At 43.4% G+C, this 18,562-nt stretch overlaps 1 protein-coding gene across 18 annotated transcripts in view; it reads right to left on the minus strand.

Annotated features, from left to right (window-relative positions):
• Window positions 1–18,562, minus strand: part of CLASP1 (cytoplasmic linker associated protein 1) — a 312,807-nt gene that overhangs the window by 22,619 nt on the left and 271,626 nt on the right. For 10 of the 18 annotated variants that reach the window (XM_017891966.1, XM_017891965.1, XM_017891961.1 and 7 more), the window contains 4 exons: window positions 16,466–16,616; window positions 7,294–7,522; window positions 4,814–5,004; window positions 2,880–3,008 (listed from right to left, as the gene is read on the minus strand). In XM_017891966.1, coding sequence (XP_017747455.1) covers window positions 2,880–3,008; window positions 4,814–5,004; window positions 7,294–7,522; window positions 16,466–16,616 — 700 coding nt within the window. Of the gene's footprint in view, window positions 1–2,879; window positions 3,009–4,813; window positions 5,005–5,605; window positions 5,696–7,293; window positions 7,523–16,465; window positions 16,617–18,562 lie in introns of all 18 variants that reach the window. The other 8 variants (XM_017891955.1, XM_017891959.1, XM_017891970.1 and 5 more) reach the window with 1 other exon arrangement.

Consider the following 18,562-nt stretch of genomic DNA (forward strand, 5'->3'; position numbering starts at 1 on the left):
AAACCAACTAGCTTCTTATTGAGAAGGAAGTTCCAAGAGAGCTCACTCCGAGATCAACATACTTTGGAAGTATTAGTAAGACAGGAAAATAGACTATGTCTTTGTATGACCAATAAAGTAAGTCTAGAAACATTTCAGATCCTTTTCAATAAATGTTTGGAGTCGTAAGAACTGAATACAATGATGAGAAAATGGAAGGATTAGAGAACAATTATGTGCCATATTAATACGCCAACAAGATGCCTACAACGCAAACTTTATGCGAATCTCAGCCTTTTGCCCTAAAAAAACAGCAAGAAGGAATGGAAAAAGATTGGTTAAAATAAGAGGAAGCTAAGAAGAACTTCAAGGGAAAAGAAAGAAAAGGAACGAAAAAGGAAAACCCAACCCCAAACCTAAATATACAGGTTCTTGAGTTATTATAGTGGCTCCTGGCAAAGTGACAGAGTCAAGTTTTATAAGGAAACTCCAAGGGCAGTGAGTCAAGGTGAGTCAAACTATGCAAAGCAGGAAGGCCTGCCAATGCAGGCACCGTTCCCAACACACCTCCTCCACCGGCTCTACCACAAGTCAGTAACAGCAGCACGGAGGCCCCTGAACCTGAGTGCTGCTAAGTTTATGTGAAGCGGGACATATATTCTGCTCTTTTCCCTTGGGCAATTTAAAGGGCCTCATACCTGAGAATTTTCTCTCCTAAATTTCTAATTTTGCAGAAAAAACAAAAGATCTTTCAAGAAAACAGCAAATAACAAATCAATTACTTAATGTTGTTAACTTATACTTCTTAGGACTCACTTTACATAGATATCTTCCAACTGGAGAGTCAGTAAGTACGTGCCAAGACACCATGGACGGCCTGGCGTTTCATTTAAATGCCCAAGTCTAAGTATGTACTGCCCCATGAAAGCAACTGATATCATCTCTATGTAGAAGAACATCAGGCCGGGTGTGGTAGCTCATGCCTGTAGTCTCAGCTGCTCGGGGGGCTTAGGCAGGAGGACTGCTTCAGCCTGGGAGGTGGAGGTTACAGTGAGCACAGGTTGTGCCACCGCACTCCAGCCTGGGTGACAGAGCAAGACCCTGCCTCAAAAACAAAGCAAAACAAAAAGAACATTTTAATTTCATTTTTTGATCATGTATTCTCATGAAGGAGAAGCAATTATGGTTTAAAAAAGTTAGCAAATGCCAGCTGCCCCTTAAAGGAGACACAAAACCTAGCCATATCTCAGTTCTGCCAGTAACTGCTGTGCATACAGTTCCTCTAGGACAAGCTTGTCCAACCCGTGGCCCAGGATGGCTTTGAATGCAGCCCAACACAAATTCAAAAACTTTCTTAAAACATTATGAAAATGTTTTGTGATTCTTTTTTTTAGGCTCATCGTCTATCATTAGTGCATTTTATGTGTGGCCTAAGACAATTCTTCCAATGCAACCCAGGGAAGCCAAAAGATTGGACCCCTATACTCTCTAGGACCTTCCCTCCTCACCTGGGAATCACTATATTGATCGTACCAGCTCACCTGGTCTTCACGTGTTTTAAATGAGTTATTATAAATGAAAAGTGCTTTGTTCAAATGTGAGTGATTATCGCCATCAGGCAACCAAGCCAGATTTTGGAAACCCAGTTATTAGTCTGAAAACACATCCATCCCCTGTGTACTGTGTGCTGTTTTCTAGGACTAGCAGGTGGAGAGAGGCCCAGTCTGAGGACAAGACCCTCACCCTTGCTGAGCTACAATTGTGGTGGAGATTTGAAGAGGTCACATCAGTCACTGCTCAAGCAGCCACACAAATGCCAAACAGAACTACGATCTAGGGTCTCTCTATGTAGATGGAAGAATTGTGTTAATTACAATTCCCTTAATCCATGAGCGTGCTCACATGACAGTCACACATGAGCCAAGAGATCAAACCGGGCAAGTAGTTATGTCTCACTTTGGGGTCAAACCCATTATCTGGCAGGCTGTTTTCTGAAGTTCCAATATATGGTTTTGTTTCCCACAGTTCATTTTACTGAAGGGTGTCACTGAATCATTTGTATCAGGACAGCTCCAGCCACCTCCTCATTCTCTGTAGGCTTCTAGCTACTTGAAAGCCTGGTGAGGCATAGGGGTGAGGCATGTGTGCAGGATACAGAGACATGTTGTGCCGCTCTCTACCAGGCAGCTGAGGTCCCAATGCCAGAAGCTGCAGAGATGGCTTGCTAGCATTTTAATTACTCAACAGTGAGTGGAAGAGGCACAGCGGGGCTGCCTCCACTCAGCCTCATCCTGCAGAGAGAAGCACACTGAACGGCCGGCAGGGAGGAAGGTCAGCACAGCAGCGTGCTACCCGCTGTTGGCAGGAGCTGGGCGGGAACCATCCCTGGCCATCTCATTTAATTCTCATGAAAAACTCTGTGGAAATATCCATTCCTATTTTATACACAAGGAAACGGAGGCTCAGAAGGTGAAATGACTGGTCCACATATTTGGAGCAAGGAGGCATTGGTTCTGGGACTTGCATGTCTGTGATTCCAAAGCTGGTCTCCACCTCCCACACCAGACTACTAGAGGCTAAATGCCAGAAAGCAGCAGCAGACCCTTCCCTTCCACAAAGGCAGCCGGAAGCCCAGGCATGGAACACATCTCAGGGACAGGGCAGGCCTGTTGGAAATAGCGAGGAGGAGCTGGGAACTGAACAAATGGCACTGGCCCTGGAACTGCGCCCCTGCTCAACAAGGACGACAGCAATGGGGACTCCACTCCGTATTACTACATGGCCGAGATCCAAGGAAGGGGCTCTTAAGCTGTGGGCTGATTCTGATTCCTCTATCTCCACATCCCAGCTGCTCCCCATGACCCGCCTGTTCAGCACCCCTGGCCACGTAAATGACTCACCTCCTTATGGGAGTCTTTGTGGGCTTCCAGAGTCTTCATAATCGTCAGCTCGGCGTAGTTTTTAAATCTTGCTGGTTGATTTCTCAGGATTTCCCTCAAAACTCTCAACGCCAGTGCTCGAATTGAATGCTAGAGTATAAGGGGAAAGGAAGACATCAGCAAACACCACACCGCACTTTCACACGCAGCAGTCAGCAGGTTCGGCAAGGCCAAGCACCCAGTTCTGGGTTCCCCGGAACCTTGCAGAACCCTCTGCACAGATCACATGGTTTACTTGAAATCGGCTTTACTTGACACTGGCTCTCTAGACATCAGCTCCATGAAGGCAGGCACTGTGCCTTAGGGTGACATTCCCAGGACCCAGCGCCTGACAGGCACTGAAAAAAGCTTCTCGAACAAGCCATGCACTCAAGACCAAATGAGGATGATACACCTAAGTTCATTATCAGTTTTCTGGGGATTTCCAGATTTCCTGAGGCTTCAGCCTACAAATTATGCTTCTGTAAAATGTATGAAAGAATGTGTACAAAGCACCTGGATGTTTCATCAACACAGCCTGTAAGACTGAACTCCACCTAAGGACAGTGGAAGGCCTGTCATTATTCCTGACCTTCCATGTGATGAGATCACTGGGTGTGTAGAGGCCTCAAGTTGGTTAAGGCCAGAGTTATGTATCTGGAGGAAAGCCATTCCAAATAGACTCCTAATCTCAATAAAAGAGAATGGAGTTTACACCAAACAGAGCCAGAAAGTACATCCTGATTCTTTGTCACTCATCTGTACAATTCACACACTAATACACCATTTTACCTGTCTTCTACATGACATCACTTTGTCTCCCAGCACAGCCAACAAGGCATAACTGCCTTATGAGCCAATACTTTGTCTTTTTTAAAAGTATTTTAAAAGTTTTTTTTTTTAAAAGTGAAACAGATTACTTATTACCATTCTTCTATCTTTACTTATCCCTAAACCAAACCATTAATCTGAAGCATCAGAAAGCTATCTGAGTCTCCACAGCATGGCACGCAGTAAGCCTCCCTGTCACTCGGTTGCCATGCAAGTCCCCTCTAGCTGGCCCTGGGCATGGCCTGTCACCTCCTGGCAATCCTCCCATCCCCCTCCTCCAGCCCCTCACCACAGCACTCTCTTCTCATTTCTGCTGGCCTACAGAAAGCCAATGTGGATGGAGAAAGTTTTTCTTGTAGAGATTTAATTCTGGTAATTCCCAGCATCTATTCCTGTTTCCATACAAGGGACCAGCTCCACAGGTGGGAGAAGGCAGGACTTTGACCAGATTACTCCCCCTTTTAAGAGTTCTCTATGTACGATGTGCAGATCACAGACCAGGCATGTCACAAATGCCTAGTTTGTCACATTCAAATGTCCCAGGATAATGAAGCTTTTTTATTTTAAAATTAATAATACAAAAATCAAAATCATGCTTCTGGAACCTACCACTTGACTGATTAAACTTATTGGAACTCTTAACATGTAGGGGGGAACCAAGATGGAATTTCACGGAATGTAGCATTTAATTAGGTCTTTTAAAATGGACCTTTTATTTCTCAATTACATATGAAACAAAATGAAACTCACAAGTGAAAAAGTGCGTCCTAAAAGACCACATTCCATGCTAATGAAGTTTTAAGAAATTCTGTGTTAAAGCAACTAGATGCAGGAATGAGGTTCCCTTAACTACTATAAACCCAGTTGCAGACCATGCACGTAAGCCAAGAAGCAGCTTGTTGCTGATAAAAACATGACCTTACTAAACGTGCTCAGAAAATATGTGAAAAATGAACAAATAAATGTTTTGATGTAAACAGTAAGCACAACCCAGAAAGTAAAGCTGAAGTCAAGCCCAGCAAGAAAAGGACATCGTGACCCCATTACATGGAAAGGGGCAAGGAAAGGCCAAACCAGCATCTCACGTCTTTGTCTCCGAGGGTCTCCAGCAGCAGGAGCAGAATGGTCTTGAAGTGCTCCTCCCAGACACCAAGGCTGTCTTCCCGCGTGATCTTGAGCAGCTCCAGCAGGGCTCCCTTCCGTTCCTCCACTCGCTCGTTATGGTTGGACAGCTCTTTCAGAAGGTCAGCCACCAGGTCAGAATGGTCGATGGGCACTGGTGAAACACACCACACATACATCACACCACACATACGTCACCTTGTGAGGAAATGCCCGGCACAGGGGCTTCCTCAGTGGTGCCCAGTGATCCTTCCCTTCCTGCCTCATCTCCCAGAGGCGACGCCTCCTTCATGGTTCCCTTCCCACCCTCCACTCTGCTTCACTGTCCGGCCACCAACCTTCTCACCAAGTTCACTGTGAAAGCAGAGGTGCGAGACCAGCTGTCCAGTACCAACAGTCAACGTCTTCACCCTTCCTTGCTACCTTTTCCCTTCTACTTCAGACAGAGAGGAGAAATGCCTGCATCTGCCAAAGTGCCTTTTCAACCCTCTTATTTTCCGAAACTCTCTCCCACTGCCATGGTCCTGAGTCAGCCCCACCACTGGACAGCCTTTTACCAGGGTCATATCCACTCCCATATGCACATTTTCCTCAAGGCCTCCTCACCATCACATCTGATTATCATCCATTCCCTTCTCAAATGTCTATAGCTTAGGAACCAGCATGGTGAACAAATACCAATCAAGGTGTTTGGACTACTGGTGGACTATCTATGTGGAGACTAAAAACTGGCCCAAGAGACTCAACATAGTTACCTGCAGGGCTGTGAACACGGTTTCTACGGCAGAAAGGCACATCCTTTCTCCTCCATGTTCTTTTAAGAAACCTCAACTCTGAATATTCAACTTTAAATAGAGAGGATGAAAAAACAAACAAATCAGACAAGTTATTAGGAACTACTTAAACGTGTATTTGCATACTTCTTTAGCTTCTAAGATTGGGTAGCAAACACACAAGGAAGTCTGAAATGGTAAAGAACTCTGTCATTTCCTCCTGCCTTCCTACCTTTTTCTCCTTTTCTTTAAGCCTTTTAGTAAACAGCTGGTGAATAACCAACATTGTAATTTCTACCTTAATCGAGATCTATAAAGGATAAACAATTCTATAAGCAATGAAAACAAATAGTCCACTTCTCCCAGGAAGTGCCAGTCCTTACAAACACTATACCCTATTCGCTTACTGCCCAGTGAACAGATGTGTGGGCAGAGTCTGAGATGCTACCCACCAGCCTATAGGCAATTAATAGCCAAGATTCGGCTTTTCATCCCTACAGCCACTTCTGCTTTCAAACAGAGAACTTCTCTTCTATCTTAGCATTCCCCTACTATCTGATCCCTGCAAGAGGATCAGCTTTCTTTTCTTTGGGCCCCCACTGGATCTGGCATCTGCCTCCAGCACAGGCCTTCTCTGGTACTAGTGTGACCACTATCAGTCTACTTCCCTGACAGACCGTGAGCTCTCTGAGGCCAGGGGCTGTGTCTCCTGTGTCTCGGTCCCCGGCAACCCATACATTTCATGACACACAGTAGGCCCTTAGTGAATTTTAACTATTTAGAATTCTAATGTAGGTTCTAATTACTCATTCAAGCCTGAGAAATAGGCTTCAAAACCGTAATTTTTTAAAAGCACTATCAAATTGAAATAAACCAAATCACGTAACATGAGAGATGATAAAATAAATAAGTTTCAGATAAAAATACTGTCATACAAATACATACGCATCACTCACTAGTTTATTCAATAATGGACACTGGTTTCTTAACACAGGAGCCAGAAAGAAACCAGACTAGCTCTGCCTCTGCTCCCTACTTCCTATGTTATATGCTTACGTTACATTTTGGGCAAATCTTTCTGACCCCACACTTAGCTTAGCACCACACACAGTAATGCAAGTGGTCAGTGTATGTCAAACCCCTGCCTCCCAAATGCAGCACGGAGGTCAACACAGCTCCAGGAAGACCTGGTTACAAAGCAGGTGTGAGAGGAGAGGGAAGCCTCGGAGTGGTGCTTCAGGATCTCACTCCACAGCTCAGGGAGCTGGGAAGCGCAGGTTCAAGGCCTTCACAAAGGCTGAGCCCGTGCTCGCCATCCTGTTTGGTCCTATGCCCCTGGCTTGCCTGGGCCCTGGGTTCTGCAGCAGAGCCTCCCTGATGGTAGAGTTGGCCTTCCCTCACGCTCAGCTGTGGCAGTGGCTACTTCATATCACGTGTGACTGTTTATTTCCTCACTGCCCTGTCACTTGTGCTTCTGTTCACTGTCGTGTTCCCCGTGCCTAAGCACACAGTAGGGATTCAGTAAGTAGTGCCTGAACAAATGACTAAGCAGAAAGAACAGACCCAGAGTCTCCATTTACATCTGACCAGTGGGCCTGGTACTGGCCAGACAGGAGGGAGCACAAGGGAAGCACTTCTGGGTGGGGACACTTAAGCAAAGAGACACCAACCATCTCGAAGCTGCTCCATGTCGTCATCGAACACAGCCTCTTTCAGGGCAGTCTTGTCGTAGGTGTTGATGGCATCTGAGTAGGGGTATGGGTTGTAGTCTCGTGCCCGCGGTCCCGGGAAGGCGCGCGGAGGCTGGGTGTTGAGTAGCGAGGTCTTGTTATCCAGAGCTGTCCGGCCTCCTTCTACCTCGCTGGTGGCAGGGGAGGCAGCACCCCCATCACGGGACACCTGGAGCACAGCACACTGTCAGTTCCCTTCTGGGACTTGTAATGGACATATCCTTTGAATGCTCAGAAATATTAAGAGGGCCAGAGATTTTCACTTGAAATATGTATGGCCAGTGACAAAAGGACAGCTATTAGTATTGCAGTGTAAAAATACCAAATCCATAAACTACCATAAAAGGAACAATATGCCTGCATTTGCATCTAGTCTTTATACTTCAGATCTCCTTTACTTTGTAATTTGGTGATTCACTTTACCAAGGCGTTTCCTGAGGGATGAAAGGCTCAGAAGCCTTTCCTTGAGAAGGAAAGGCTGTCCACTCACACCCCTGCTCTCAAGGACCAGATCAGCAATGGGGGATTCTCACTGCGGCCCTGCCCACATCCACAGAGAGAAGCTCTTCCAACCGCCATCATTAAGTCTAATGGGTGTCATCCATCCCCAAATTAATTCCTTGTACTCTATGTATTCCTGCCTAGTGCTGGGCCTCAACGCGTCACAATCTCCTATGACAGAGAACTCAGCACCTCCTAGGCGTATCATCCTTCTTTTAGATATTTCTGACTCAGAGTTGTTATGCTGGGTCAAAGAACAGGTCTTTAGTATCTTCTGAATTTTGTTTTTCTTTGCTAGTATATTCTGAACGTTGCCTTCAACAAATTCAACCGCTGGCCCTCTGACTGGCCCCTTGCCATGGTACTGACAAGAGCAAATCACTTTTACTCTTAGGGTCCTCTCATATGGGGCACACCACTGGTCTAGCCACTTTGCAGGTGGCAGTGTAGCCCAGCAGGTGTGGGCTGGTGCTGGCAATGGGGCCAGACTGTTTTCCTCATCGCAGACATCTGACTATCCAACAACGGTGGAAACATTCCAGGCAGCCAGAACACGTTGGTGACACCTATGGCAAAATTTTTACTTGTGCCAGACATCTGACTACCCAACAACGGTGGAAACATTCCAGGCAGCCAGAACATGTTGGTGACACCTATGGCAAAATTTTTACTTGTGCTGATGACAGGATACATTTCTCTCAACTTGTGCTAATGCATTTACACTTTTTCCTGGTTGTGGAAAAGTAGATGTAACATATCATTTTAATCATTCCTAAGTATATAATTCAGTGTCATTAAATACATTTATGATGTGTAACCATCACCACTATGTATACCCAAAACTTTCTCATCATCCCCAACAAAAACCCTGCATCCTCATCCCTCTCCCTTCCCCTACAACCTCTGGTAACCTTTATCTTACTTTGCCTCTCAGAAGTTGCCTATGCTAGGTACCCCAGGTAAGTGGAAGTGCTGAGCACATCCCACTGTGTGTATATACCACGTTCTGTTTATCTTACTTTGCCTCTCGGAAGTTGCCTATGCTAGGTACCCCAGGTAAGTGGAAGTGCTGAGCACATCCCACTGTGTGTATATACCACGTTCTGTTTATCTGCTCATCTGCTGATGGGCACTTGGGTTGCTTCCGCCTTTTGGCTCTTGTGAATAATGCCACTATGACACAATGGTGCACAAATATCTATTCAGGTCCCTGCTTTCAATTCTTTTGGACGTGAATCTAGTGGAGGTGTTTGGATGCATTTGGTTTTTAACACCCACAAACAAAATTTTATATTAATTAAGATGTAAAAAGAATTCATAATATATGCATAGATAGAAACAAATTAAGACTAAAAAGGTATAAATCAAATCTTAACAGAGGTTTTCTCTGGGTGGAAGAAAATTCATGGATGGTTTTAATTGTTTCTTTTATAAGTCTTCTAAAATACTACTATTATAATAAAAAATTATTTATCAAAGAAAAGGTAAGTCATTGAACAGGAGGTTTAAAAAAAACAACAAAAAAAGAGAAGGGTTTTAAAACTTCAGACATTTTAAAATAAAGCTCAACCAATTCTAATCACTGTTAACAACAAAACCTTACTACCTCAGTGTGTGTCTCCACGCAGGCTTTGCGCAGCAGGAATCCTGTGTGCACGCTGCCTTCCGTTTTCTTTTCCTTACAGTGCAAGCATTTCCCGTGTGGATGAAGTTTTTGTAACCACCATGTTTAATCACACCACTACCTCTACTTGGCTTTTAAAAAAGATTTACTCAGATGTTCCCGTTTACTATTTTTGCTACTGTAGCTAATGCTGAAATAAGCTACCTTAAGGAAATGACATATATATTTTTTTCTTCTGTTGAGTTCTTTCTTTAGTGTAGACTAACTATACTGGGTAAAGAATATGCAAATCACTTTTGCTAAATGTAATTTTGCTGAGTGCCAAAACATTGTATCAATTTCCCATGGCACCAACATTACACTAGATCCTTATACTCCTTCTAGTATTAAATGTTGTAATTTCTATTAAAGCAAAGCAGAAGGGAACCTTGATATAAGTCTGCTGTATTTCTGTAATTGACCATAAGGATGGGCTTTCTCCCTATGTTGAATGTCTTCATTTTTGCTGTGTGCACCACCCTCCTACTGCATCTGACATTCATCCTATGGCTTGTCTCCCTAGATTGGGTTTCCTTGTTAGGCTTAAGAGGAGATGTACTGGCTCCGGAGTCTTTCACATTTAACACAGTTTTATATCCACCTCAATGATTTAGCTAAAAATATGGTAAGTGGTGGCTAAGTGAATTCTGAAGCTCCTTTATTCTTCGATTTTCTTTCTTTTTTTTTTTTTTTTTTTTGAGACAGAGTTTTGTTCTTGTTGCTCAGGCTGGAGTGCAAATGGTGCTATCTTGGCTCACTGCAACCTCTGCTTTCTAGGTTCAAGCAGTGCCCTGCCTCAGCCTCCCAAGGAGCTGGGATTACAGGCATGTGCTACCACGTCTGGCTAATTTTTTGTATTTAGTAGAGATGGGGTTTCACCATGTTGGTCAGGATGGTCTTGAACTCCTGACCTCAGGTGATCCACCCGCCTCGGCCTCCCAAAGTGCTGGGATTGCAGGTGTGAGCCACCATAACTGGAAAAAGTAACCCCTCACGCATCCACCTTTTCTACTGTTCTTGGTAGGAGTTCTGTTTCCCTAGTCAGATTCCCCCATTCCTCACACTCCTCACAACAAGTCCCCCGCTTCAAAGCAGGCCTCCTTCCACTGCCCTGGGAAACCAGCAGTGGGAAGACGCTCTACTTCCTGCTTCAAGCCCCTAAAGCTGCCCCCCTCCCTAGCTAATATCAGACATTCTACCTGGGCCCTAACCTCATGTCCCCACATCCCGAAGGATCCGCATCCAATCATCTGCTCCCCTCCACTGTGTAGGCAAGGTGCTTCTCTCCACTGGACCTGCTGGGAGAGATCTTTCCCATCTGAAATGCCCTTTGATCCTCATTTCTCTCCAGTTTGTTCCTCAACTTCTTCATCCACTGTGATCTGGTTTCCATTCTCAACCCTGCACTCAACTATGCTCACAAGATCCAATGTACTCCTGGAAGAAACTAAATTTGGATATTGCAGACTGTAACTACTTGTAAAGTTTATTTAAGAAGAAAAAACATGGAAGTCCAGTGAGCCCATTCTCAAAGGAAAGGTCTTAACTTTACATCAAAACATTGGCAAGTAAATGTGTATTTTATATCTTTTAGGTTAAAACAGAACATTTAACGTGGATAATAAACAAATAATCCAATGGAGCCCTTTCATTTCATATGTGACCTGTTATCTCTTTGCAGCATGGCCCCTTTGGCTAGAATGTCCTTCCTGAAATAGTCTCCCTTATCTTCTATGCCACCACCCTCTCCTGGTCTCCCTCCTGTCAGCTCTAGCTTCTGTCCTTCCCTTAGTGTTGATGCTCCTTAGGATTCTGTCCTTATCCTTTACCTGGTGATTTCACTTACTCACTTTTCTTTAGTTATCTTCAAGCAACTAATCAGTATCTCTCAAATATTGAACTTTAGCCTAAATCACTGGCTGAAACAGACTGGTATATCCAAAGTCCTGATGGATATATTTGCTTAGATATTCCACAATTTTCCTGCAATTTGCATGTATTCAAAAGAGCATTCATTGTATTTCAAAAAGAGAATCTCCTTCTAGAGTAATATTTCACTGAATTGCACTAGCATTTGCTCAATAGCCCCAGAAGACTTCTGATTCTTGTTTCTGCTCATGCCCTATTCAACCCCACTTCCTCCTGAATTATCCTCCATTCCAAAGTTAACAGTAGCCTGTCTAAAATGTAAGTATGACTGTGCCACTTCGCTGCTTAAAGATCCTTCAATGACTCTAGTATCACCAGGGTAAAGTCAAAGCATTGGTTGGGAATACCCCAGTGAGCACATCCTTCCTGAGCTGGCCTCTGCAACTCTGCTCTGAATCTTCCCAACCACTCCTCATGCCCAGTCTTCTCCACTTCATCCACTTCAAACAGGAAATCACACCATGCCCACGGCCATGTCTTAGTCTTCAAACAGGCCCTCCTCTGACTACAACCCTCCTACTCGACCTGACAAACTCCTCTGGACCTCCAGGCTTCAGTTCAGAGGTGACATCCTCTCTTTTGCACATCTGATATAGTTTGGCTCTGTGTTCCCACACAAATCTGATGTCAAATTGCAATTTCCAATATTCGATGAGGAACCTGGTGGGAGATAATTGGATCATGGGGCGGAATTCCCCTTGCTGTTCTCATGATAGTGAGTGAATTCTCATAAGACCTCGCTGTTTAGAAGTGTGTAGCACTTCCTCCTTCGCTCTTTCTCTCCTGCCACCATGTGAAGACATACTTGCTTCCCCTTTGCCCTTCTGCGATGACTGTAAGTTTCCTGATGCCTCCCCAGCCATGCCTCCAGTATAGTCTGTAGAACTGTGAGTTAATTAAACCTCTTTTCTTTATAAATTACCCAGTCTTAGGTAGTTCTTTATAGCAGTGTAAGAACTAACTAATATAGAAAATTGGTACCAGAAGTGGGGTATTACAATAAAGATGCCTGAAAATGTGGAAGCACCTTTGGAACTGGGTAATGGGTAGAGGTTGAAACAATTTGGAGGGATCAGAAGAAGAAAGGAAAATGAAAGAAAAGTTTGAAACTTCCCAGAGACTTGTTGAATGGTTGTGACCAAAATGCTAATAGTGATATGGATAGTGAAGTCCAGGCTGAGGTGGTCTCAGATGAAGATAACGAACTGGAGTAAAGGTCACTCTTGATATGCTTTAGCAAAGAGACTGGCAGCACTGTGCCCCTGCTCTAGAGATTTGTGGAACTTTGAAGTTGAGAGAGATGATTTAGGGTATCTGGTGGAAGAAATTTCTAAGCAGCAAAGTGTTCAAGATGTGGCCTGGCTGCTTCTAAAAGCCTCTGCTCATTTGCACAAACAAAAAAATGACCTGAAACTAGAACCTATATTTAAAAAGGAAGCAGAGGGTAAAAGTTTGGAAAATTTGCAGCCCAACCAGGCAGCAGAAAAGAAAAACCCATTTTTGGGAAAGAATTCAAGGCTGCAGAAATTTGCATAAGTAATTAAAAGCCAAATGTGAATAGCCAAGACAATGGAGTAAACATCTCCAGGGCATTTCAGAGACCTTCATGGCAGCCCCTCCCATCACAGACCTGGAGCCCTAAGAGGGAAAAATGGTTTTGTGGGCCAGGCCCAGGGCCCTGCTGCTTTGTGCAGCCTTGGTACATGGTGCTCTGCATCCCAGATGCTCCAGCTCCAGCTATGGCTGAAAGGGGCCAAAGTACAGGTTGGGCTGTTGTTTCAGAGGGTGTAAACCCCAAGCCTTGGTGGCTTCCATGTGGTGTTGGGCCTGTGGGTATGCAGAAGGTAAGAAATGAGGTTTGGGAGCCTCCACCTAGATTTTAGAAAATGTATGGAAATGCCTGGATGTCCAGGCAAATGTCTACTGCAGGAGCAGAACCCTCATGGAGAACCTCTACTAGGGGAGTGCAGAGGAGAAATGTGGGGTTGGAGCCCCCACAGAGAGTCCCCACTGGGACACTGCCTAGTGGAGCAGTGAGAAGAGGGCCACAGTTCTCCAGATTGCAGAATGGTAGATCCACCAACAGCTCTCAACATCAGCCCATGAAAGCAGTTGTAGGGGCTGTACCTTGCAGAGCCACAAGGGTGGAGCTGCCCAAGGCCTTAGGAGCCTACCCCTTGCATCAGTGTGACCTGGATGTGAGACATGTAGTCAAAGGAGATTATTATGGAGCTTTAAGATTTAATGACTGCCCTCCTGGGTTTCAGACTTGCATGGGGCCTGTAGTCCCTTTGTTTTGCCCAATTTCTCCCTTTTGGAATGGAAGCATTTACCTAATGCCTGTAGCTCCATTGTATCTTGGAAGTCACTAACTTGTTTTTTATTTTACAGGTTCATACTTGGAAGGCACTTGCTTTGTCTCAGATTAGACTTTGGACTTGGCCTTTTGAGTTAATGGGGGAATGAGTTAAGACTTTGGAAGACTGTTGGGAAGGCATGATTGTGTTTTGAAACGTGAGGTCATGAGATCTGGGAGGGGCCAGGGGTAGAATGATATGGTTTGGCTCTGTGTCTGCACCCATATCTCATGTCAAACAGTAATTTCCAGTGTTGGGGGAGGGACCTGGTGTGAGGTAACTGGATCATGGGGGTGGACTTCCCCCTTGCTGTTCTTATGATAGTGAGTTCTCACGAGATCGGATTGTTTAAAACTGTACAGCACTTCTCTCTTCACACTCTCTCTCCTGTCACCATGTGAAGACATGCTTGCTTCCCCTTATACCATGAGTGTAAGTTTCTGGGGGCATTCCCAGCCACAACTCCTGTATAACCTGTAGAACTGTGAGTCAATTAAACCTCTTTTCTTTATAAATTACTTAGTTTCTGGTAGTTTTCTTTTTTTTGAGATGGAGTCCACTCTGTTGCCAGGCTGGAGTGCAGTGGCGTGATCTCGGCTCACTGCAACCTCTGCCTCTCGGGTTTAAGTGATTCTCCTGCCTCAGCCTCCTGAGTAGCTGGGACTACAGGTGTGCGCCACCAAGCCCAGCTAATTTTTATATTTTTAGTAGAGACGGGGTTTCACCACGTTGGCCAGGATGGCCTCAATCTCCTGACCTTGTGATCTGCCTGCCTCAGCCTCCCAAAGTGCTGGGATTACAGGTGTGAGCCACCGCACCCGGCCTCTGGTAGTTCTTTATAGCAGTGTGAGAACTGACTAATACAACATCCTGCCTAGGTACCACAACTAGCCACGGGTCTCCTGGATGCTAAGCAGTGGCCATACTCACTGCACCAGGATCTTGTGCTTATCTGTCTGCCTCTCCCATGAGACTGGAGCTCTCAGAAAGCCATGGTGGTGTCTGGTCCAGGCTCACTATTTTTATTACATCATGAAACAAAACTATGTCCAGAATAAACAAAAGTAAACTGAGAAAAAAGGCACTAAACATTCCTTGAAAAGATAGCTGAGGGCTACTCTTTTGAAATTGAAATTTTGTAAAATTAATTACCTTGGGCCTCTTATCACTATTTTATGGTTATTATCAAAAAGACAAAAAATAACAAAGGTGAGGATGTGGAGAAAATGAAGTTCTTATATACCACTGGTGAGAATGTATATTAGTATAGCCATTATAGAAAACAGAACAGTGGTTTTCAAAACCGAAAATGGAACTACCGTACAACCAACAATTCCACTACTGGGAATTTACCTGAAGAAAAGGAAATCAGTATATCAAAGAGAAGCCTACACCCTCATGTTTGTTATAGCACTATTCACAACAGCCAAGATACGGAATCAACCTAAGTGTCCCTCAACAAATGAATGCATAAAGAAAATATGACATATATACACAATGGAATACTATTCAGCCATAAAAAGAAATGAAAACCTATCATTCACAGCAACACGCATGAACTGGAGGACATTATGTTAAGTGAAAAAAGTCAGGTACATTAAGACCAAAATCATATATTCTCACTCATTTATGGGAACTAGTAAGAGTTGAGCTAATAGAAGTAGAAAGTAGAACTGTGGTTACTAGAGGCTGGGAAAGGTCGGGGTGGGGGAGGAAAAGAGGCTGGTTAATAGCTACAAAACTACAGCTAGGTAAGAGGAATAAGTTCTAATTCTCTATAGCAGCAGTCCCTAGCCCCCATGCCATAGACTGGTATTGGTCTGTGGCCTGTTAGGAACTGCGCAGCACAGCAGGTGGGCAAATGAGCAGTGGGCAAATGAGTGACGCTTCATCTTATTTACAGCCACCCCACATCGCTCACATTACTGCCTGAGCTCTGCCTCCTGTCAGATCAGTGGCAGCATTAAATTCTCATAGGAGCGTCAACTCTATTGTGAACTGCGCATGCGAGGGATCTAGACTGCGTGCTCCTTATGAGAGTAAAATGCTTGATGATCTGTCACTGTCTCCCAACACCCCCAGATAGGGCCATCTAGTTGCAGGAAAACAAGCTCAGGGCTCCCACTGATTCTACATCACAATGAGTTGTATAATTATTTCATTATATATTATAGTAATAACAGAAATAAAGTACACAATAAATGTAATGTGCTTGAATCATCCCCAAACCATCCTCCCATCATGTGGCCCAGTCTGGAAAAATTATCTTCCACAAAACCAGTTCCTGGTGCCAAAAAGGTTGGGGACTGCTGCTGTATAGTACTGTAGGGTAAATACAGTTAACAACAGTTTATTGTGTACTTCCAAAACACTAGAAGAGAGAATTTTTCAATGTTCCCCACATAAAGAAATGATAAATGAGGTGATGGATGTACTAATTACCTTGATTATTATACATTCTACACATGTATCAAAATATCACTTTGTAGCTCATAAATGTGTACAATTATTATATGCCAACTAAAACTAAAAGGAAAACATTATTTTAACTATAGGAAAAAAATAATGATGAAGCTCAGTAATCATGAGGTTTAGTGTTCAGAAGTCTCATTACCTGTCATTGAACTGATACAGAGTTCTCTTTTAGCCTAGGGATACTTACAATATCACATTCCTTTTTGCCATCTCGTTTAATGGGCTCATTCAGATCTTCTTGGCTTCGAAAACTAAACTTTTCAATGGCTTCTGTAACTCCACGTAGAGAACTATAGATTTCTTCAGAGTTCAGGTTCTCGGTATCATAGTCCAGCATGCTGAAGATAAAAAATATTTTATTTCTTAAATTGAGGCATATACATAGAACTGAGATGTAGGCATAAGTTACTTCCCATAATTTAAAGAATAAGACATATTTATAGTTTTGTTTATCGGGTGATTTGGAATGAAAAGGAGGCATCTTTTGTTAGAGGACCACCACTGGACAATTACACATCTTCCTTGTTAAAACTGCCAAACACATTACATCAGCACTCAATAAAAACCAGTAGGAAACAACAGTAACCATGAGAATGTAGGAACTCAAAGAGTGACACTGGTGACTGAAGGCACGAGATAATGAAAGTGGAAAAATAACTTTCTTATTCTGAAGATGGAAAAAAGGAGTTTGGTTGTTACTGGTCTCAAATGTACAAACTTAAGAGGAATGGGCAGTTGGAAATAAAGCTAGTACTACAAGCAAATTTCAAAGGAGCAAAGTAAATAACCTCACAAGACAAGGTTATACTCCCAGGCATCCAATCCAGAAAACAAATAAAACCCTATTAAAAAAACAAAAACAAACAAACAAACAAAAAACAGAACAATCCTAGACTCAAAGTCAGATCCACCCTACAAACGGGCCCAGAAAGTCTAATGCACACATCATCTCACCCAGGAGCCTGACTCTTCTCTTCTACATGCTTCTATTTGGAGTTTTACAATCAAAGCAGATTTTATAAAAAGTCACATTCCTGGATGGACATCTAAGAATCCTCACAAAAGCAAGAAATATTTGTTGTTCATGGAAAAGTGTTATTGACTGCTGTCTTTATAGACATTGGGCACAGCAAAACATGAAATGAAGCAAAAAAGCCAAACAATCCTTTTTGATGCACTGTAGTTTGTCAACAAGTGCCTTGCAGATGTCTGGAAAGTGCACTGAAACAGGGAGAATCCTGAGAACAAAAACCATCCTGAGAATATAAAAGTTTTAAAAGCATGGGATGGATATATCAGCATAAAGCAAGCAAAACATGAAGCAACAGTCAATCAAGGGCAAGTTAAAAAAAAAAATCTTAGTTTAAATGTCACTTGTTTCAAGAAAAGATCAGATGAATTCATCTAATTTAATTTTTAAAATAGTCCTGAGCTATACTGAGGATTGCTAGGGACACACACGCGAAGAATTCTTGGCTGTATATAAGTAAGCATGCAACATTGTTTAAGGACTAAAGAAAAGCAATCTTCCTGTTCCTCAAGAGAGTAGTAACTGAAGAAACTAAGTATCCTTCCTACACGACCAATCCTATACATTCCCAAAGTGAGTTTCCTGTAATGTAAAAATGATGAATATTTACTAAGTACTCTTCCTTAAATACTCTGCCTTTAAAAAAAAAAAAAAAAAAGTTTGGGCAGATGAGCAAGGTAAGATTTGGAGAGCTCTCACTTGGAGTGGCCAGATCTCTAATGGCTTGATGTTGCAATGATCCAAGTGTTTTCTAGGGCTGGTGCTGGTAAGTTCTAGAGCCCAAGAGCTGACCACAATCTCAAAGATGGGAGCTATTTGTCTAGAATTGCAAATATGGCCCACATAAAACCCACTTTTCCTGATGAATGACAGAAAATACATAACCCAATTGTATTTGGAGTGTTCACAAAAAAAAACAAACAACAACAACAACAACAAAATTTCAACTCGAAGATTGACTTGAGCATCAAACAAAAAGAAATGTGAACCTTGAACAGGTATGCTGTTGAAATTCCGTGTCTCAACTGATAGGAGGTAGAATAAAAAATCTGAACAGAATTTAAGATCTCAACCTCTTCTATGTTCACAAGGCTGTCTGTCAAAGAGGCAACACTCCTTAGATGTGAGGAAGGCACGACCGAGGGGCCAGAGGCTCCCCTCCTCCTTCTGAGGACACCACAATACTAGCTCATGTACAGACAAGGCATTTATACATCTGGCCAGTACACTATTTTTTATATATAAAGACTGAGT

The sequence above is a fragment of the Rhinopithecus bieti genome, unplaced genomic scaffold (genome assembly GCF_001698545.2).
Source record: "Rhinopithecus bieti isolate Rb0 unplaced genomic scaffold, ASM169854v2 scaffold_19969, whole genome shotgun sequence".
NCBI classification, from domain to species: Eukaryota; Metazoa; Chordata; class Mammalia; order Primates; family Cercopithecidae; genus Rhinopithecus; species Rhinopithecus bieti.